General features: G+C 50.5%; 1 protein-coding gene across 2 annotated transcripts in view; it reads left to right on the forward strand.

Annotated features, from left to right (window-relative positions):
* Positions 1-21396, forward strand: part of KDM4B (lysine demethylase 4B) — a 155763-nt gene that overhangs the window by 68782 nt on the left and 65585 nt on the right. For both annotated transcript variants that reach the window (XM_003788769.3, XM_012804561.1), the window contains exons 7-8: positions 13279-13328; positions 18251-18354. In XM_003788769.3, coding sequence (XP_003788817.1) covers positions 13279-13328; positions 18251-18354 — 154 coding nt within the window. The remainder of the gene's footprint in view (positions 1-13278; positions 13329-18250; positions 18355-21396) is intronic.

The following is a 21396-nucleotide window of genomic DNA, read 5'->3' on the forward strand; positions in this document are numbered from 1 at the left end:
AGGTGTACGTGGCTGGCGCCTTAGCCAGTTGAGCCATAGGCGCTGAGCCAATATGATATACTTGTTATCAATTAACAGACCAACATTGATACATTATTAACTGAAATCCACACTTTATTCAGACATCTTCAGTTTTCTCTCATTGTCCCTTTCTGTTGCCAGGACTCACCCATGATCCCATATGACATTCAGTCATCAAGTCTCCTTAGCTGCCCTGGGCTGTGACAGTTTCTCAGACCTCCTCATTCATGCTGTTGGGAACAGTGCAAAGGAGGATGCCCCCAGTCTGGTCTGGTGTTTTCTTACAGTAGTACTGAGGTGATGGGTTTGGGGGTAGAAGACCCCAGGGGTGTGGGCCCTTCCACCTTATCAGGGGCCTGGGGTGCATGCTGCCAGTCTAGCTCACATTGTTGGGGTCGCCCTGCTTGCCTAGCTGAGGCCAGCTGTCAGGTGTCTCTCCTGGGAAGTGCCTCTTTTTGTCCCTTTTCCACCCTGTTTTTTGGTTTTTTTGAGACAGTCTCATTCTGTCACCTTTCACAGAGTGTCATGGCATCATAGTTTATAGCAGCCTTAAACTCTTGGGCTTAAGTGATTCTCTTGCCTCAGCCTCCCAAGTAGTTGGGACTGTGGGCACCTGCCACAGCACCTGGCTGTTTTTAGAGACACAAGGTGTTGCTCTGGCTCAGGCTAGCCTTGAACTCTTGAACTCAAGCAGTCCACTTGCCCTAGCCTTCAAGACTATGAGGATTATAGACATGAGCCACTGTGCCCAGCTACCCTGTCTTTAAAGTGAAATGTCAAGCCCCCCAAGTTAATCTCCCTTTCTTAGGGTCTATGGATTTGAGACCAGATTTATATCTGCAGAACCTCGAGCAACTGTGTGGGCCCTGGGGCCAGGGCCTCGGGGGCACTTAGAGCTCTACCTGTCTTGGAGTCTCCCTTGGTATGGACATTCTTACTGTGAAACATAACTGAGTATAGAAACACATGAAACATGTAAATACGAAAAAATCACATGTATGCAGTCTATCTAATGGCTTCCAGCCACCCCTCTGCCCTTTGCAGCCCCTGCCCAACCCAGAGGTGCCCAACTGCCCTGCTGGGGGCCCCCTCCCTGTGTCTCCTGCTGCTGTGCTGCGACTGTGTCCCTGGCAGTGCAGTGCAGTCTTGGCTATATTTGGACTGCATACAGTGGACTGATTTTCTTTAGTTTCTGCTCAGTGGTGTATGCATAAGCCTTGTCCCTGCTCTGTGTGGCAACAGCGTGTTCATTTTCATGCTGGTAAAATTTCCCGTTGTCTGACTAGACCTTAGCCTATTTCCATTCTCCTGTTGATGGACAGCTGGGCTGCTCCCAGCATGGAGCTTCTACAAATAGATCTGTTCTCGGTGTAGGAAATTCATTTTGACTGTGGGTCTTACTGTAAATAATTGTGATGGGGCCACATTTCCTGTGTACCCACTTTGCTTAGAGTTAGTCATCCTTGGATTCCTGTCCATGGCCCTAAGCTCTCATTTACAGATGAGGAGCAGATTGAGGAGATGTCACTGGGGCCATGGAGCTTGGACATGGGGGACTACAGGACCCAGACTGCCCCAAGCCGATACAAAAGGTGTCATCCAGTGGAGTCAGGAGGGTGCCTTGTTCTGGGAGTAGGTAGCTGTGTGCGCTTGCTTAGCCTTGGGGACAGGGTGCATCCCAGTTGGTGGAGGTGGGCTGAACTCGAAGGTGTGGGAGAGAAAGGACCCTTTTCTGACAGATTTCCTGCAAGACTGCTGAAGTAAGCCCTGCTGAGCTAAAACCAAAGCTGGCAGTTTCTCGTGGAAGATAGAGATAATGTGGATAACCAGGACCCAAGATGACAGTATCTGCCTCTGTTGACGTCTGGTTTCCAAGGTTGCTGGGGGCCGGTATTCAGGTGATGGGAGAGGGAGAGATCCCTAAGAGTCTGGTGGCCAATGTGGCGCAGAGCCCTATAGCTCTGCCCACACCCCACTGGCTACACCATACAAGAGGGAGCTGGGCAGTGCAGCCCTTCATATGTGCTGCGTGCCCTGCAGGTCTTCTCAGAGGTGATCTTGGGATTGTGAAAGAGATGGGTCAGCTCAGGTCTGATAGAGGTCCCATTCTGGGCCAGCATGACCTATGTTAGGAACAGACACTGTCTTGAAAGAGCTTTTGGTGTGGCCATGCAGCCAGTCCCCCTTTGCCACCCCCCAGGGCATTTTCAGACTTTGGGGCCCTCCTGAGATAGAGGCAGGGAAGCTGAGAGGAAGATCCCTGACCAAGTCAGTTGCTGTAAGAGACCACATTGGCCAGGAGGCTGGAGTGGCCATGGGAAAGTATAGAGCCAGAGCTGGAGGCATCTCTGGACCTGGGGGGCTGGCCAAGCCCTTGGGCTGTCTGGCCAGATCCCTGCTGCACATGAAGTGATTTATCTCCTATCTGGCTGTTATCCGTGCCTGCCCCTCACATGGGTCGGTTAGCTTGGTCTAGCAGGAACAGATGGCCCTTCACTATGGCGTCTTTTGTTCAGAGTGGGCAGGGATGCGCCACACTGGCTTGCGTTCATCGTGAGGCCACAGGATTCTGTTCTAGGCAGGCAGGCATCAAACAGCCACTGCTTGCTTCCAGGCTGGGGCAACCACTTTGAGAAGCTGTTGGTTCTATTTGAAATGTCCTTGTTGGGTGTCACTTTTCATCCCTAGATAATCCCACCAGGCTGTGTTTAGATTACGAGTTTATTCGAGCTGGGTATGTGGGGGGGGGGCACCTGTGGGATCCCTCTCTCTGCAGACAGCGAGGCCAGCCCTGACTAGAGTCATTTACCCACCCACCTGTCCTTTTAAATGAGAGGTTTGGGTTCTATTTGCAGGGTCTGGTTTCCATGGCAAATCTCTAGTTAGAGAGGTTGCTACCAGCAGGTATCAGCTCCCCAGAAGGGAGATTGCTGCAAGTGTTGAGAGTAAAGGGAGTCCTCGTTATCTTTGCTTAAAAATTGGGTGGTGAGTGTGCATTGGCCCCTTTATTGCTCGCCAGCAGCAGGGGCTGGAGCTCTTACTGCCTTCTGATGATTCAGGGCAGGCACAGGACGGGGCCAGGATGACAGCCACACTGATGGTGTGCGTTTAGCAGCTTCCCTGCTGAGGGTTTGGTCTGCTGTTTCCCTGACCTGCTTATGAGCTAACCAGACTTAACCCTCTCAAAGTGCCTGAGCCCAAAACCTGGCCCAGGTCCCCAAGACCCAGGTAGGGACCCTGTGTCTTGTGGCCTCTACCCGGTGGGTTGTGATCTGGGTTGTTGTCTTATGGGAGTATGCGACCTGCAGTGGTTACTGGGCACATAAGCACAGTTTAAAAGCTAGTTCCACAATTAAGGGAGTGTGTTAAGGATATCTGGGCCACGTTGGGAGCCAAGGAGAACCCAGTGGCCAGTTCTCCTGTTCAGCAGGAGCTCGTGATCAATGTGTATCCAGAAAAGGAGCTGACGTCGAGTATTTGTGGGTGCAGTGACGATAGGTGCAGGTATGTGAAGAGACCGACTGGTGCCTCCCCACACAGAGATGTCTGACCCCTTAGCCCTTGGACAGAGCCAGGAGACTACCAGGCCTGGTGTGTGATGCTGCCTCCCGGGACACCTCTTCTTGACCCCTCCTAGTCTTCCTCTGGCTGTGAGCTGCTCCCTGGTACTGCTGGGCTGACTCCCTGCTTCCAACAGGAAAGATCTTCTCACATTGGCCAGCAGGCACCTATCCTCATCCTTTCTTTCTTAGCCCTCCCTGTGTGTTGTGACACTGGTGGGCAGGGGCTCCTGGGTCCCTGTTCAGTACAGATGGCACTGGAGAAGGTGTGTGGTAGCAGGAGCAATAGGCTATATGGCTGTAGGTGTAGCACAGGGGACCCATGTCCTGATTGCTCATGAGAGAGACCCAGGTGGGGTACAGGGGTTGCTTTGGGTATTGTGTCTAGCCCTGGTTGTAGTGATTCTGTTGGGGATGCCCGCCTCTCCAACCTCAACCTGCAACAGGCACTCCTGCAGCTTTCCTGGGGAAGTAGCAGAAAAAACACCATCAAAAACAAGTGCACATGTGATTGCAATCTTGATCTTATCGTATAATATAAATAATTCACAGGCCTAAAATAAGCCCGGGCTGGGAATCAGATGCTTCCAATTCAGCACTTAATTGTAGCGTCTGCTCCTCCAGTTAAGGTGGCGGTATGTGCAGTCAGCACCAGCCCCTGGGCACCCACCCAGACTGGTCCTGAGGGCCAGTGTGACCGACACCTTGAGGCTGGTGGGGGAGATAGGTGAGAACAGCCACAGTGCCTAGGTGTCCAGATCCCACTGCCTAGCCCAGAAAGAGACCACCACATCTCCTCTGGCCACAGCAGCGTGTGTTTTATTTGGTTTTCCTGTGGCCTCTTCTGAGCCTCCCTATTTTCTCTGAGCTGATTATTCCCAGGGCTCTGTTGATCTCCTGTGTTTCAATAAAAATGTCATTATTTTAAATCATTGACACTGCTGGTGTGAGATACCAGATTCCATCATCTATTGTCCTTTAAAATGATTCATTAAAGATAAAGCGCTGCGGCTCAATAGGGTTCTTTCCTAGGAACAAGCCACCCTGGTCCCTGGCAGATCCTATCTCCTGAGCAAGTGTTTGTATCAGTTGTGTGGAGGAGTTGCCATTCTGGAGACAAATAAAGGGGCTGCCTGTTGTTGGCATGGGGCTCCCAGGGTGAAGGAAGGGCATCCCTAGTAGAAATAGGGCAGGTGGCCTTTCAGCATCAAGGGTTCCAGTCCATCTCCCAAGTGCCAAGTTGGAGCCGAGTGCTCAGGGGCTGTCCAGGGGAGTGCTGGGGCAGGAGCCTTCCCCATACGTGGTTGCACCTACTTCTCTTTTCTTTCAGGCATGGGAAGGGGTCTCGCTCCTTCTGCTATCCCAGGTCAAGCCCTCTGTGGTCTCCCCTTTCCAGCAGACTGTGGTTGGTGATGGTTCTCTTTCTCAGTCTCAGCGGGGACGTGGATACCCCAGTTGTCTCAGCAGTGTCAGGTTGTCCAAGTGGCCTTGGACCTGCTGCCTTGTCTGCTTATGTGTTTTTTTGTAACATCTTATATTTCACCAGAATGACTCATAGGGGACCATCTATCCTGGATTACCCTGTCCTCCCAGCATGAGCATTAGTTGTGCTCTGTTCCTGCTATGGCCAGAATGATACAGCCACCCTGCTATTCCTACCTGTGGTGCCATTGCTGGGGGTATTGAGTGGCTTTTGCCCAGCTGCATTAGCCTTACACAGATGTGTGCCAGCTTTCCAGGTCAGAGTCTATGATTTCAGCAGCTGCAAACACATCACCATGTTCATGTTTGATTTGTTTATAGCGAGGAATTTCTGCTTCTTGACCCCAGACAAGGGACAGAGTTTACCTTAGAGCAGTGATTTTTTAACTAGTGAGCCTTGGCACATTGTGCCGTGAGATCTGAGATGTGCCTTGAGATCTTAGGGGTGCCACAGAAATTTTTAAAGATCATCAGTTAAATTGTTTTCAAAAGAAGTTCAAAGCACCGTAAGTATATTCTTTTTTTTGATCAATATAATTTAAGTGTGACGTCAAAGTTTATAGGTTCAAGTGTGCTGTGTGATAACAAAGGTTGAAAAATGCTGGTTTATATTCTGTGACTGTTCTTTCTGGTAAAAAAAACTTTTTTTTTTTTTTAGAGACAGAATTTCACTTTGTCGCCCTTGATAGAGTGCTGTTTCGTCACAGCTCACAGCAACCTCTGGCTCTTGGGCTTAGGTAATTCTCTTGCCTCAGCTTCCTGAGTAGCTGGGACTACAGGTGCCCACCACAGTGCCCGGCTATTTTTTTGTTGCAGTTTGGCTGGGGCTAGGTTCAAATCTGCCACCCTTGGTATATGGGGCCGGGGCCCCACTCACTAAGCCACAGGTGCCACCCTGTAAGAAAAACTTTCTAGAGGAAACTTTTTGTATTTGTACTGGCTCTTTTCTGTTTTGCTACCTTGCTGGATTTTGTTTAATTTTGTGGTAAACCAGTTTGTAAGAGTACAAACTACGTAGAAGCTTGTTTTTCCTTTTTTAGAGTGCTGTGATGTCATCAGAGCTCACAGCAACCTCAAACTCTTAGGTTCAAGGAATCCTACTGCTTTAGCCTCCTGAGTGGTTGGAACTACAGGTACCCACTATAGTGCCCTGGCTTCTTTTTCTTTTTCTTTCTTTTTTGGCCAGGGCTGGGTTTGCGACCTCCGGCATATGGGGCCGGCATCCTACTCCTTGAGCCACAGGCACTGCCCTTATTTTTCTATTTTTAGTAGAGATGAGGTCTCGCTCTTGCTCAAGCTGGTCTTGAACTCCTGAGCTCAAGTCACCTTCCACCTCGGCTTCCCAGAGTGCTAGGATTACAGGTGTTGTGAGCCACTGCTTCCAGCTGAAGCTTATGTTACTATTTTTTAAATAGTTTATTTCTTCCCTTTCCAATAATTATATACTTCCCCCCTCTTCCCTTCTTCTTTTCTTTCCTTTTCCTTTTCCTTTTATTTGAAACAGAATCTTGCTTTATCAACGAGGCTGGACTACAGTGATAACATCATAGCTCACTGCAAGTAATTCCCCTGGCTTAGCCTCCCAAAGTGCTAGGACTGCAGGTGCTACCACCACACCTAGCTAATTTTTTTATATTTTGTGGAGACAAGAGTCTTGCTATTGGAAAGGCTGGTCTCAAATTCCTGGCCTCAAGTGATCCTCCTACTTCAGCCTCCCAAGGTGCTGGGATTATAAGTGTGAGCCATTGTACCTAGCCTTTGCTTTTTTTTTACTGTTTCACCTTGGCTAGTGTCTCCAGAATGGTGCTGCTGAGAGTGCTGTGTGATTGGATGGTTTGCCTGTCATGTTTCCTCTCCTGCTTTGGCATGAAATGTGACAGTAGGAAGGTCTCTCCTAGTCATAGTTGTATAAGAATTTTTATACTGAATGATTCAGAATTGTATGCATGTTTTTATTTGTTGGACTTTCTTTGTAGCCCTGGGGATAAAGTCTTCTTGGTCTGATAGAACTATACTGCTCTGATTTGCTAATACTATATTTAGGATTTTTTACATTTATGTGTCTTTATACAGTACATGTGATGGTTTGATTTTAGTTTTTTTTTTTTTTTTTAAGAGATAGGAGTCTTGCTTTGTCACCCTCGGTAGAGTGCCATGACATCATAGCTCATAGCAACCTCTAGCTCTTGGGTTTAGGTGATTCTCTTGCCTCAGCCTCTGAGTTTCTGGGACTACAGGTGCCTCTCACAATGCCTGGCTATTTTTTTTATTGCAGTTTGGCTGGGGCCCCATTCAAACCTGCCACCCTTGGTATATGGGGCTGGCGCCCTACCCACTGAGCCATAGGCACCACCCAGGATTTTTACATTTATGTGAAGACTGCCTTATCATTTTCTTATGTGTTCTTGTCTGTTGGTGGTAGGGCCTTCCATTCATTTATCCATTCAAAAAAATATGCCAGATTCATAAAATGATTTTAGTTAACATCTGATCTTCTTCTCTACTCTGCATTGTCCTATGAGTGTGAAGGTAAGGAAGGACTCTCAATAAAACCGCCTGGGCCTGGTGCCTCTTCCAGAGGGGCCATTTGTGATCTAGTCTCTTCAGGATTTCTCACTGCTCTGACGGGGCCCTATATCAGAAAACACTCTGGAGAGCCAAGTGGCTCTGAGCCCAGTGACTCAGGCAAGGCCCATGGTTCACCAGTCTTTTTGTCCTCAGTGCTTAAACGTTTTTGGGAACAGCTTTATGGAGGTACAATTTATATATTCTAGGTAGAAGGCCCTCCAGCGTACTTGCCACTTGGTCTCAGCCACTTCCAGCGTGGATGTTTCAGTAGATCAGGTTGACGTGACTCATCTCAGCTGTCAATACAAAAGCCTGTACTTCTCTCTATGCCCATCCACTGTGTAGTTCAAGGGAGCAGAACAGAAAAGCCGTCCTGGTCCTGCTCATTTTCAGCCAACTATGACATAGAGCCTTGCTACCTGGGGCTTACTGGGGGTACATGGAGGGCTGAGACAGCAGGCAGCTGCTGGGGGGTTGTTGGAAGTCCATTCTGCTCCTGTGCAGGCCATGGGGCAGCATCCTGGAACTGTCCTGTTGAGACATTAGCCAAAACCATGTAGGCTTCTGTTTTGAGGGCTGCAGTTATGGTGTCTTTTCCATTGTGCCTGTTGTTTCACCTGTCACCCAGGGCCCTAGAGGATCTGCTGGCATTTGAATTTGTCATGGCCCTTCTGGGTTATGTGTGGGCAGCTTGCTATGCCAGGTGGCCTCTGTCCAACTTGACACCTGGTCTTGGGCACTTCTAGCGTGGTGTGTGCAGGCTTTGCCTCCTTGTTCGGTGTCGGTAATGATAGCATTTTAAATGGCGAGGGCCCCAGACGGACCTTGTGCAGACACTGTGAAATTAACTTCCTCACCCTCTGGCAGGCATTGGGCTGCACTGACATCTCCAAAGGGCTTCTCGCCGGCCCCCTGCTCTTGGCACCAGTTCCTCGGCAGAGGCGGGGCAGGGAAGTGAGCATTATCACCCCCAGCACCTAATTGCTGAGAGCTAGTGAGCTGTCAGGCTGGGCCACGGAAGAAATTCCAATTGCCTTTGTCACCTAGCAGAAAGTTGCATGAATCTTAAGGAAAAAATGCCAACATTATGGTGTCTCATCTTCTGGTTCTGAGCCACTGTGAAGACTGAGCAAGACGGTCTCAGGCACAGGCCTCTTCAGGAGTTGAGGGAGCCACATGAGGATGGGCATTTGGGGTGTGAGAGCCCCAAATGTGTCTGTGGACCTTGCAGCAGAAGGGAGAGGGTGCCAGGAGTGGTTGCATCACCATGGATATGCTGCTTAGTAGTGAGCCTATGGCAGCAGCAACTGCAGGGGATGTGTGGTGGGCCTCAGTGTCATATTCTTCATTGTGAGCTTTGCCCTGTGATGGGGGTTTTCTGGCTGGTCTGAGAGGCAGCAGCTCCTCTGGATTTGCCTACCCACGGCCTAGGAGAGGACAAGCAGAGGCACCAACCCTACCTTTGCCTTGAATGCTGGGGTCTGATACAGCAGTGCTACAGCCATGGCAGGCAGGGTCCCCAGATTCTGGGGTGTCAGCTGGACAGGCAGCGAGCACCAGGTGAAGCAGCATGATGTGGAACATGTGTCCCAACTCAGCCCTCCCTGGGATGCCCCCTCATCCATGTCAGGGAGGGCCCTAGTACTCACTTTAGCAGAGTGTGGTTGAGGGGCACAGTTTCACAGAAGCCAGACTCAGGGCGCCAAAGGCCAGAGTGGGGTGGGCAGGAAGTCCGTGCTGAGAGGCTGCTGGGCCCTATCGCCTGCAGCTCTGCTGTTCACTGTTGTCGTGGTAACTGATGGCTCTTGAGCAGGTCCCGGCTCCCCAAGATGGTCTGTGTTCCTTTCCCTGACACACTCATTTAATTTTTAACTCACAAGGCATTTGCTTATTTATTTTCATTGTTCTTGATAATAATTCTAAGCCATTAGAGGGGAAAATTATATTCAAAAATGCTGTTTCACACTTTATTTGTTTGATGATTTAGAGCGATAGAAAATAGCACATTTGCTGGCTTTTATAGTCTGATAATTATTCACATCCATCAAGCCATTCCAGGGGAATAAACAAAACACCAAGAAAATTACACTATTAATAGCATCTTCCGTGGCGGACAGGAAGACTCTTTCCTGGGTCTATGTCCTGGCAAGATGAAACTGGCCCATTTGCTGGCCAGAGGCAAGTTTCCATCTATGGAGAGCTCCATTTCACAGTTCCCCTGCTCAGGCTCTGTCAACATGAACTGTCTGGCCTCCAGCCATCCCCTCCTCTGCTCTGCTAAGGCCTAGTCTGCTGAGGACCCACAAGCAGTCTCCCTGAAGCCACAAGCCCTGGTTCTTTCTCAGACCCAGGGGACCCAGTTGAGAACTGTGAAGAGGGAAGCTCTCAGCTGTCAGGGCCTCATGGTGTCCCTGGGACAACTCCACCCCTCAACTGTTCTCCACTTCTGAGTCCTGGACCCTTGGGAGATGGCCCATTCCTTCAGCTTGCCTCCTGGGCAGGATTACAGGTTTTCACCTTTGCCTTTTTGGGGTGGTAGTAATTAGAAGGGGTCATCACTGCTTTGCTCAAAATATTGCAAAGTATAACAGGGAACCTACAGAGGGGCCAGGGGCCTGCCTATCTCGTCTTTCTCTACCCTAGAGTGGCCTTCGTATAGGACACATGTTTTGGGCAGCTCATCCTTGTGCTACCTTGAGCATATCATCCTGTGGGCTTTTGAGTTTGACCATCCTTTGTTTCCTAACTGCTGTGTGGCTTCATGGGTCTTGTGTCCCAGGAGCTCATCCCTGTGAAGTCCCATAAGGCCAGAGATACGGCTCCAATGGCTCCTGCTAGAGATGTGAGAGTCTTTGTGACTTTCTGGTTTAAATGTTCTAGAATGTGGTGGGGGGTTATTCAGAAAGTGCTAGAGTGGAGGAGCCCAGGACTCCTGTGTTCTTGGGAGGTTTTGGCTTCTAGAACATGAGATGTGGCTAGCCCTGGAGGGAACAGTGGGGCCAGAAGAAATAGGGGCCACTGGGTCAAATGAGGAGTGATGGTGCCAATGGGGTGAGGGGAGCTGGGTGTGTGTGGGAGGGCTGCTGAGCTGGACAGAGGAAAGGGGCCTGGAGCAGGTGCTGCCTGGAGATTGTCCACTGGCCAGTCTTGACATGAACAAGCACCTAGAAGAGGGGTCAGAGGACCTGGGATGGCTATCTCTGCTACAAAAACATGCAAGAGCCCTTTGCTACCTGGGCAAGTGGTGCAGCCACATCCAGAAAGAGGCCACCTAGGTTCACAGACAGGCAAAGTGGATTGATTTTGTCCATGAAGTTTGACCTTGTGATGAGGGCTGAGCTCTCAGGGAGTGAGACAAACTGCCTCCCCGTGTCGGTGGCAATAAAACCAAGTTTGTTTTACAGCCCTGAGAAATTGCTCACTAATAGCCAGACAGATGCTTCTCCTGCCTCGAGGTTTAGTGAACAAACATTTTCAACCCAAATAGCTGTTCTTTTTTTTTCCTCTAGAGTCAAGGCCAAATGTCAGGGATACCCAACACAGCCCTGGGCAGCGCCGTGACAGAGGTGACCTGCATTATTCACTCTTTGGGGAGCCCTGGTAGGAGACCCCACCAAGGTTGTTTTCTGGGGATCCCTGAGATGCCTCTGTGGTGACTGTCCCTGCTGTCTGTCTGTGTCCATGCTGCTGCCTCTGTGGGCAGCCCACTGGTGCTGTGTTTGTCCTCAGGGCACCCAGAGAACTGTGTCATGGAGAGAAGGCTCAGATGCCACCCTAAAGCTTCCCTGTCAGGGGGCTGGTCCCTCAGGCAGAACACAGGTGCTCTTGTGCAAACCCAGTGTGGAAAAATCACTGACTACTCTCCATCTGGCAGGCAGCTCTGTGTGTCTGTAAGGCCCTGAACCCTTGCCTGGTGGCCTTTTCTGGATATTGAGGTTTTCCTTGAGTCCTTAGGGATAGCAGGGTGGCATGTCAGTTGGCATCGGGGCTTGGGGGCACCCAGCCCCCAAAGACTGCTGTATTGTGCCGTTCGTCCAGGTAGTGGGAGGTAGCTCCTGGGCACTGATGGCAATAGAGTCCTGACGTCTCTGTGGTTGTCTGGCCTCCCATCAGGAGTCCACCATGATCTCTCTGGGGGCTGCTTTTCTGCACAGCCGGCCAGCAGCCTGAAGCCTGTACTCTTTGATAACAGAGGAACCACATTCGAATGTATTAAACTTTTAACATCCACCAAATTCAATTAATCTTATCTTTACAACTCCCAATTACAGGCGGTAATTAAGTGAAAGCAGCATTGTAGACTGGGATATTGCATTAATCATCACAGCCTCAGAGCCATGAATTAGTTCCTTCAGTTCCCTGGCATCTTCTCAGAAGGAGTAGAGTGTTACATTTCCCTTTTTGGGGGACATTAATCCCACCAGGTACTTTGGATTGGGATTAACTTTTGTCATCTTTATGTAAATGATAAAAGGTCATTTAAAAAAGAATAACCTTGAATTTGCCCAGATGATGGAAAATTCTCTGACAACAGTGGAGGTGAAGGTGCTTAGGTCACTTTGGTCAAGGGCCCTGGGTGCATGGCCTGAAATTAATCATCTGTGTCCTGTTAGATTACAGACTACATGATGTTCATCTGCCCTCCTACCTCTGCCCCTTTTTTGTTTTATTAAAAAAATCACATGCCTCTGTCAGAATGGGGCTTTGGCAGCTAGAGCTTAGGCTGTCTTCCTTCTTTTGTGCTCTCCTTATCTTGCTTCCTGCGCTTTGAGGGCTGCAGAGAGAGGCCACATCCCATGTCTCTTACCTGATATAACTTGTTCTGGACTGTGAGATGTTGGCATTATTATTCAGAAGCAAGATCTCTCCTTAGAACTGTCCTCCGTGGTGGAAGGATCCTGGAAGGAGGCTGAAGGCTCAACGTGTCCTTAAGGGCCCAAGGCCTTGGGGATAAGCTGGGTGGCAGGTAATGTGGCCTGAGGGCATCTTGCTGCCCTCCCCTGCTGAGGCTCTGGTCCCTGGCAGAAAGAGTCCAGGTTCCTGCATGCAGTGTGCACTCTTAGTGAGATATCACCCTCCTTCCCCCATTTGCAAACTTTTCCCTTACATCTTTCTTATTGATGACAGAGCCTCAGCAATCTTTCCAATATAAAATGTGTAAAAATAAAATATACCAAGTGGGTGACAAATAGAATTTTTCTCATTCCTAAAGCTTCTTTTCCCTGTTGGGTCTGGGCAGGGAAGGGGATGGTGTAGGTCTGGAGACCGGCTGGCAGCTCAGAGACCCTGAACTTCCTTCTACTCTTTCTCACCCCACAATTCCAACCAGTGCTTTTTCTTTTCTTTTTTACCTTTTTTAAGTCTCCTTGAGGTTCAGTGCTGCTTAACTGGGAGTGTCTTCACTCCTAATATCCCTGAGTGCCCGAGTCCCCATCCACCATCTCCTGGTCCCCACTCATACTCCTCACTGCCTTCCTCCTGAAATTCTGTCCTAACTGCCCCTCTACTGCCAACCCTTTCTCATGGCGCTAACCACAGCTGCATTTCCCATCTGCTCTGCACACACTTTCTGGGTCTCCCCAAGGTCAAGGCTGGCCCAAGGCTGCTCACATTCGGGCACCTCTGACACACCTCCCTTCTCTCGCAGGTATGCCATCCCGCCGGAGCACGGCAAGCGCCTGGAGCGGCTGGCCATCGGTAGGTGTCTACACCCTGGGCCCCTGGGACCTGGGACCCCGGAGCTGGACGGGTGGGACCTGTGGACCGAGGATTGCAGCCAGCTCCCCATGGGGTTCCACTGCTGTTGGGTTCTGATTTTGTGGAGCAGCGGCATGCTTTGTGCTATTGCTATCTTTTTCTTCATTTCCTTCCACACTTGTGTTCAGATGCACAGCCCCTTTGCTGTGTAATTTGTCTCTCTGTGAACTCCACCCAGGATGCTGCTGCTCTGAACACTTCTGTTTTTCAGTTCTTGTAACACTTCTTAGAAATGGCTGTTTTTGTCTTGACACTACTACCACATTATGCCCTTTTCTATTTTTTTTTTCTTTTTTTGAGACAAGGCCTTGCTCTTATCACTTAGGCTGGAGTGCATTGGTGTCATCACAACCTCAAACTCCTGGGCTCAAACAATCCTGCCTTAGCCTCCTAAGTAGCTGGGACTACAGGCACACACCATGACACCTGCCTAGTTTTTCTAATTTTAGTAGAGATGGGTTGTTTTTCTAATTTTAGTAGAGATGCTCAGGTTGTTTGACCTCAAGTGATCCTCCTACCTTGACCTCCCAGAGTGCTGGGATTACAGGCATGAGCTACTGTGCACAGCTCCTTTTCTAATTCTTAAGGCTTTGTTCAGTCTAGATGAGGAGACAGTTTCTCCAGCAGTTCTCTCACCTGTGTGAAGCTGGTATAGTGACCACAGGGCCGTTTGTCCTTGTTGTGCTGGAACCTGGCTGGCCCAGGCACCTACAGCAACTGTCCCTGGCAGCAGTGGCCCGACCTACATTCAGACTCTCTCTGGGGACTCTTGGAGTTGGAAGGGTTTGTCAGAGAGGGTTCCAGGGCATTCCCTGAGTGAACAGCAGATCCTTGGGTTGTAGCATATGCAGAAATCAGCCAGACACTCTGGGCGAGGGCTGTGTGGAGGACTCATGGCTACCCCTCCCCTGGGGTACCTGGGCAGGTAGAGGGAACTTATGGTGTGTCAGCTCCCCCAGTTCTCCCAGCTCCTCTAGTTGCCCTATCACAACTCGGCAGAAGCTTGAACCATCAGATGGCTCATAAGTGCCTGGAAAGACATTAAAGGACACGACTGGCTAGAAGAATCTCTCTCTTGTTCCTCAGATCGGAGGTGGCCAGACAGAGAGGCAGCTGCCCGTGCTGACCAAGTAGGGGTGACTTGGGGTGTGAGGGTGAGGACCAGCAAGGACCCAGCTCCTAGAAGGCTCTGGCAGTACTCCAAGGGCCCATCTAAGCATCCTTCCCCTTCCAGTGACAGGTGAGGGTAGCCTGGCAGCCCGGAGATGGTCATGGGCTTTTCCAGAAGCCTCTGCTCAGTCTTGGTACAGGCTCCCTGATTGCCTGGCTGCCATCCTGTGTCTCTCCCTAATTTTTGAGGCAAGGAACATCCGCCATACTCTTTTTTTCCCCCTCTTCCCACTGGCCTTTTGACTTTGGAGATGGGCACAATCTTTGGAAAAATAAGATCTTTTATCCTAGAGGCTATGCCAGGAGCCACTGGTCTGTTCTGCAAATGTGTCCCAGCTGAGGGCTGCAGAGCCACTAGGGGGCAAGGAGGGAGGGACCTCTCCTAGCACACTAGCCAAGGACTCTGCTCTTGCTGCTCTGAGGTCTCTTGTTGGAGACCTGGACCCTGCTCCCGTGGGCAAAGAGAACCCTGGTCTCAGGGCCGTGCTTCTCCTAGTAGAAATTCTGCCACTAAAAAGAGGCTCTATCAAAGGTCCATTTCACTTACATATCGAAGCTCTAAAATAAAAGCCAAGCATTTTCCCCCATTGTATTTATTTTAAAATAGCATTTCCAATACACATTTTAATTTAAAAATAAAAGTTAAAGAAAATTTCCCCAATTATATTGTTTCCTTATTGCTATTGTAACAAAATAACCACAAACTTAGTGACTTAAAATAATACATGTTTATTCTATCACAGTTCTGGAGGTCAGAGTCCAAAATGGGCCTCACTAGGCCAATGTCAGGGTGTGGCAGGGCAGATCCCTCCTGGGGGCTCTCAGGGAGGACCCATCTCTTGCCTTTTCTAGTATCTAGAGGCCACCCACATCCCTCAGCTTGGGATCCCTTCCCCGCTTCAGAGCCAGCAGTGCAGCATCTTCCAGTCTCTCTCTGCCTCTGGCCCTCCTGCTTCTTTGTGTAGGGACCCTGTGGGGACACTGGACACCCCTCAGGTGTCATCCAGGATGACCTCTCATCTCAAGCTCTTAATCCAGTCCCTTCTGCAGAGTCTCTTTTGCCATGTGAGGTGCTACACTCATAGGTTACAGGGTTCAAGACGGGGACATCTCGGGGGCCCATCATTCAGCCGACTGCATCTATCTATACAACCACAGAAGCAAACATCACAGAGCAGTCAGCTCAGGTACTCTCTGGCAACTATATCTCCAGGGCCTTGGAACCCTTGCTTGCACCTACTGTGTTCTCTGTGTTAGGATTTTACATTTAAAGTCCTCCCAGCCCTCCCATCAATAGCCCTTTCCCATGAGGTGAGGAAAGCGAAGGCTGAGAGCAGCTAGAGAGGCAGCAGACGGGGCCCAGTGAGGCCACTGCCACCCCTGGATGACACTGTGTTCCTTTTCCCTGGAACTTGGCTGACTCTTTCTGATGTCTGGCCGGGACCCAAAGAGTTGGTCAGCTTTTTAGGTACATGCAAAGGGCTCAGTGAGGGCCTGGGTACAGAGCAGCCAGAGAGCAAGGGGTCAGTTCTTTGGGTGCCTTCATGTGAGTTCTTGGAAAATGTAGACTCACAAAGTCACTCCTTAACAGGATGGAACAGCCCCTGGAACCTGGGGAGACAGTCAGGCTGGGGACCCAGAGGAGGGCCAGGTAGCTGGACACAGATGCCTGGGGTGTGGGAAGTGCTCGAGTTCCCCTGCAGCCCTCAGGTCCCTGCCCTCCCCTTTGGCTTAGAGAGCCTGGGGGAAGGAGGGTGGTGGAGAAAGCCAAGTCCTCCTTGGGCATCCTTTCCATACTTTGCTGGGGGTAAGGCATTGGGTTGTGGGGGTGGGTGGAATGGGCTTATAATCAATATGAAAAAGAAGTAACTGTCTCCAGACAGGCTCACTGGGAGACTGGTGGGGCAGGGAGAGAGTGTTAATATGTTGGCGCATTATTGGTGCTAATCACTTAAAATGTGTGCCTTTATTAGAGCTTTAATGAGCGCCACTTAAACTGTGCATTAAAAAGAGGAACTGCAGAGAGGCCACGGGCCGGGTGGCAGGCAATCATAATTCTAATTGAAATGCTTTCAGTGCAGGAGAAAGTTGCTGGATTTGGCAGCTCTTCACCCCTCGTGCTTTCCAGAACCTTGCCATTGTGTCTTTGCATTGAGGAGCCTTCACCCTATTCTCTGTCTTAGTGTATACCTGTACAGGCACATGCATATCAACCCATGAGGGTGTGTGTTGGCGTGGAGACCCAGGCCCAGGGACTGTGTGGGAGTCCAGGGGGCCCTAGAACCAGCCATGGCTGTGGGTCAGTCCAGGGCTGGGGATCCCTGTGGACCCCAGTCTGCTGTGCGTGTGGCACACCCCCCTTATGTCATCCACATGGGAGTTCTGCTCTGCTACCCTGCAGTGCTGGGGACTGGAATGCAGGTGCAACCTGGAGGGAGCAGCAACCCCTGTTGGAAGGCAGGCCAGTGCCTCCTGTCATTAATACAGGGGAGATGGGTCTCACCCAGGTCTGCCCCACACAATCCATGTTTTGTCCACTATCGTCCTGCCTCTCGGGGCCCCTCATCCTGTGCAAGTATTCAGGCCACCTTCCTGGCTATTGTCATAGGCAGAGCAGGTGGCAGAGGGGGAGGCCCCTGAGGGGAATGTGAGTCCCATTTGTTCCCTGCCTTGGCTCCCACAGTGCCAACTCCAGGGGAACATGGCTGAGCTTGGGAGAACAGCCTAGGGTTCTGGTTCAGGGAAGTCCCTTCAGCAGCAGGGACCATGTGTATCATCCTGAGGGTTCTGGTCTCATTGTCTGCCCCTGGTCCCTTTGTGAGGAGAGTAGGGTGTACTATCTACTATCAGGAATCCCCCGACCTACTTTATTTTAACTGCAAATTGTTCATCTTTGACTGGAACTTGAGCTAATATGTGATTTGGAAACATCCCTGTGTAGTTAAATTCTGGAGCAAGTGTGCTTGTTGGGCAGAGTGTTCCCATTTGCACACCTGTCTAGCCTCATTTTGTGTGGCCTTTGGAGGGTTAGGTCAGGAGCTAACTGTGCTGCCTTTTCTCAGCAGGGCTGGGAGCTGAGTGCAAGTGGGGCAGCCGAGGCCTCAGTTTCCTCTCTGTCCAAGGAAACCTGTGTGGGACACCTGTGTGGCCCCTGAGCATGGCATGGGCTGGAGCTGGACTCCACTGGGGATGTCTCATTCTTCATTGTTGGTTCTTCCTAAGAGACTTGTTCATGGACATGTGGGCACTGCTCTCTGCCCTCGTTTTGGCTGGATTGGCTCTAATGTTGGTGTGCACAGGGAGGTGGCCACACCATGTGTTTTCTTCCAGGGCTGTGCTCTTACATAGATAGCAGTGTAGACAATTTTGTCTATGAGGAACTCAGAGGGGACGCCCATGCACAGCCATGCCTTATTGCAGTGTGGGGGTCCCTGACTCCTCCTGTAGTGAGGAGACTCCAGGCCACCCACACTGCTGGACATTCACTCAGACCCTGCAGATTACGTGGCTGTAAGGTAGCTCTTGTGTGTTTCTCTCCCTCTGAGCTATAGGTTCGGAGGCCCTGAAACCCACCCGCAGGCCTGGCCAGGCCCTGCCATGTTCCTTGCTTCAGTGTGTCCACTCTCTTCCCAGAGCTCAGCGAACTCCTTGGCATTGGCTCCTCAGACTGAGTCTTGTCCTTTCTGCCCTAGGGTTCTTCCCCGGGAGCTCACAGGGCTGCGATGCCTTCCTGCGGCACAAGATGACACTCATCTCACCCATCATTCTGAAGAAGTATGGGATCCCGTTCAGTCGGGTGCGTACAGGCAGGCTCAGGCCCTACCTGGGCCCAGGGGCCACAAACACCCCACGGGACAGGCTTCTTAAACCCCAGAGAAGGTTTTAGAACAATGGCAATCCCAGGGCAGGCTAAGTTTGCCTAATGGTGAGCCCCCAGCTCTCCTGTGTTGGTGCAGAGGCTGGCATAGAGCACAGTTCGAGTGTGTGTGTATGGGGTCTTGACTTTCTTTCCCCCTGAAGGAAACCAAATCAGAATGTCAGATGTGGTGCTGAGGCCCCTCTATAGGATCTGCAGTGGGCAGAGGGTAGGATTGGCCTTGCAGACTTGCCAGGGGCCCCTGGGCACCACCAAGCAGGGCACCCCGGCCTCTTCTCTAGGTGGGCCCCAGGCTATAGCCTGGTCTCAGTTGCCCATCCCACCAGTTGGCCTTTGAGACCCAGGAGCAGGCTTTGCCCTCTGGACCCAGCTCAGCAAGTGTCCACTGCAGGCAATTCCTTCCCATGAAGGAGCCTTTGAGGACAAGAAGAGCCAGCTGTGCTTCCCTACTTCCGTCCAGCAGGAGGTACATGCCTGGAGCCTTCTGGGCTGCAGCACCACAGGCTGTGCAGGAGAGGAGGCTCCTCTGGGGGACCCAGGTGTTGAAGATTTTCTGTGAAGAGCAGTTTGTCAGGCTCGGGAGCTTGTTCAATGAGAAGGCTCCCCACTCCGTGCCCTCAACATCAAGTGTCAGCAAGTCAGAAATTGCTTCTGACGTTTCAATCCAACCGCCCACAGTATCATCTCTCAGGTCGGGTATTCATTCTTTATGTTGGGGCCTCAAACAGAGGGTGATTATCAGATAGCGGAAGATTCTGTCTGAGAAGTGCCCGTTCCCATTCCCTCCTCTTCTCTCCTTTGTCTTCTGTTTTCAACATTATGTCTTGAGGAGCAACTTGGACAGATTGTGGCATTGCTTATAGAGGTGAGAAAGACTGATTTTCTGGCTGGTTTGCCAAGAACATTCTCCAGAATGGTGTTTCCTAGAGGGGCTGGTTTGGGGTCAGTGTCTAATTGTACTATGGTTTATACAAAACTCCTGATGCTGAACCATAGACAGCCCTGTACACCCCCGGGTGGGCTGCTTTCAGGACTCTTGAGAGGCTGCAAGTGGTGATGGGGGCTCCAGGTGCACAGCCACACTCCCTCACACCCCTTGTTGCCTGTGGGGAAGCAGCATCTCCTCATGCCTGTAGGGCGAAGGCCCTTGCCCAGCCACTGAGAGCAGCACCCCGTGACTTGCAGCCTCCCCTGATGTTACACACTCAAGATGAACATCCCTTTCAGGTGCAGCATGGACCCCTTGTCAGAATTCCTGCAGCCTTCAAATGAGTGACTCTCTGTGCTCCGCTTATAAATCTCTGTAATGGTATTTACTTCTAGAAGAAAAAGCAGATCAATAGCGGAGCTTTTTAATAATTAAAAGTATGTATTTCTGTAATCTGCCATTGACCTCCTCATTTATACTGCAAGAGCTCACCAAAGAAACCAAATTCTTGGTGACTGGCATGTGGGGCCACTTCCCATCGCTGCTGGTTACATGGCTGCATGGCCTATCCATCATCCCAAACGCCTTCTTATTTATTATTGTTGATGGCAGTGACGTGGAGGACACACACCACAGGCTCCAGGTGAAGCTACCCTGATGTAGGTTTTCTTTTTTTTTTTTTTGAGACGGAGCCTCAAACTATCCCCCTGGGTAGAGTGCTGTGGCATCACGCTCACAGCAACCTCCCACTCCTGGGCTCAAGCAAGTCTCCTGCCTCAGCCTCCCAAGTAGCTGGGACCACAGGTGCCAGCCATAATACCCAGTTTTGTTTTGTTTTTTTATTGCAGCCGTCATTGTTGTTTGGTGGGCCCAGGCTGGATTCAAACCTGCCACCTTAGGTGTATGTGGCTGGCGCCTTAGCCGCTTGAGCCACAGGCGCCGAGCCGATGTAGGTTTTCTTATAGGAACACAATTTTCTTCGTGTTCTAAGAACATGATCTGTTCTGGGCTTCAATTCCTAGAGGGGTCAGGCCAGCTGAATTAGGCCCTAATGTCTGCACCCGCCTGGCCCTACATTGGCACCCCCTCCATACAGGATTTCGGCCTTGGCATCTTGAGATCTAGCTACATTCCCTAGAAGGCTCATGGCATGTGCCACACTGTGTGTCCTTATATCAGTTCTCTACCATGCAGGGGACAGGCCTATGGGGGAGCAGGGGAGTGTCCTACTTGGCCTGAGAGGGTATCATATAGGATAGGACATTAGTAACTGCTTATTTTTTAAAAAGCTCCAAACCTTAGTTAAAATTGCTCTTCATTTCATGGAGCTCTGAGTGGGGTAAGTAGAAGCTGTCTCAGAGAACCTGTGCCCTGGGTGGTGGCTGCCGGGCCCTTGGGGCCACACATAGGTCCCCCCACCCACCCCCATTTCCTGCCATCAGCTCCATGCATGCAACTGTGACTTGGACAGGAATTTAAAGATATAACTTAATGCACACTGACTTCCCTTGATTGGTGCAATTAATTATTTGAAAAGAGAAATATCATAGTGTTCTTAAGGACTGGCTTTTCTCCAAGCTGTGTCAGTTTTGATTGATTCTGATGCTGTGGCTTCTAGAAGTCTTACTTCCCCTCCCCCATCTCCTGCCACCCCCTCCAGAGTTTTGGCTCCTTGTTGGTTACTTCAGTGAATCCAGCAATTTCCACTCATCTCTCCAGAGGAATAAATAAAGATTAGTGAGCCTAAGAACTCCTGCAAATCAAGAATGCAGAGATGAATGCCCTGATGAAGAGGCGTAAAAGGCTCAGACACTTTATGGAAGGAGATGTACAAGAGAACCAATGTGATTTGGTGTTTGTCGTCTCTAGGAGTCAGGGAAAGGCAATGAGAACCAGGAGGTGCCACTGCCCAGCCACCGGAAAAGCTTAAGTCAAAACTGGCTGAATGCTGGCCATGAAAGGCCAGCATGAATGCAATGCCGTTCGACTACTGTGGAAAACCACATGGCAGATTCTTGGAAATGTAAAAGCCT

Source organism: Otolemur garnettii, unplaced genomic scaffold (genome assembly GCF_000181295.1).
Source record: "Otolemur garnettii isolate 467f Iridium unplaced genomic scaffold, OtoGar3 scaffold00029, whole genome shotgun sequence".
In the NCBI taxonomy this organism is placed as follows: Eukaryota; Metazoa; Chordata; class Mammalia; order Primates; family Galagidae; genus Otolemur; species Otolemur garnettii.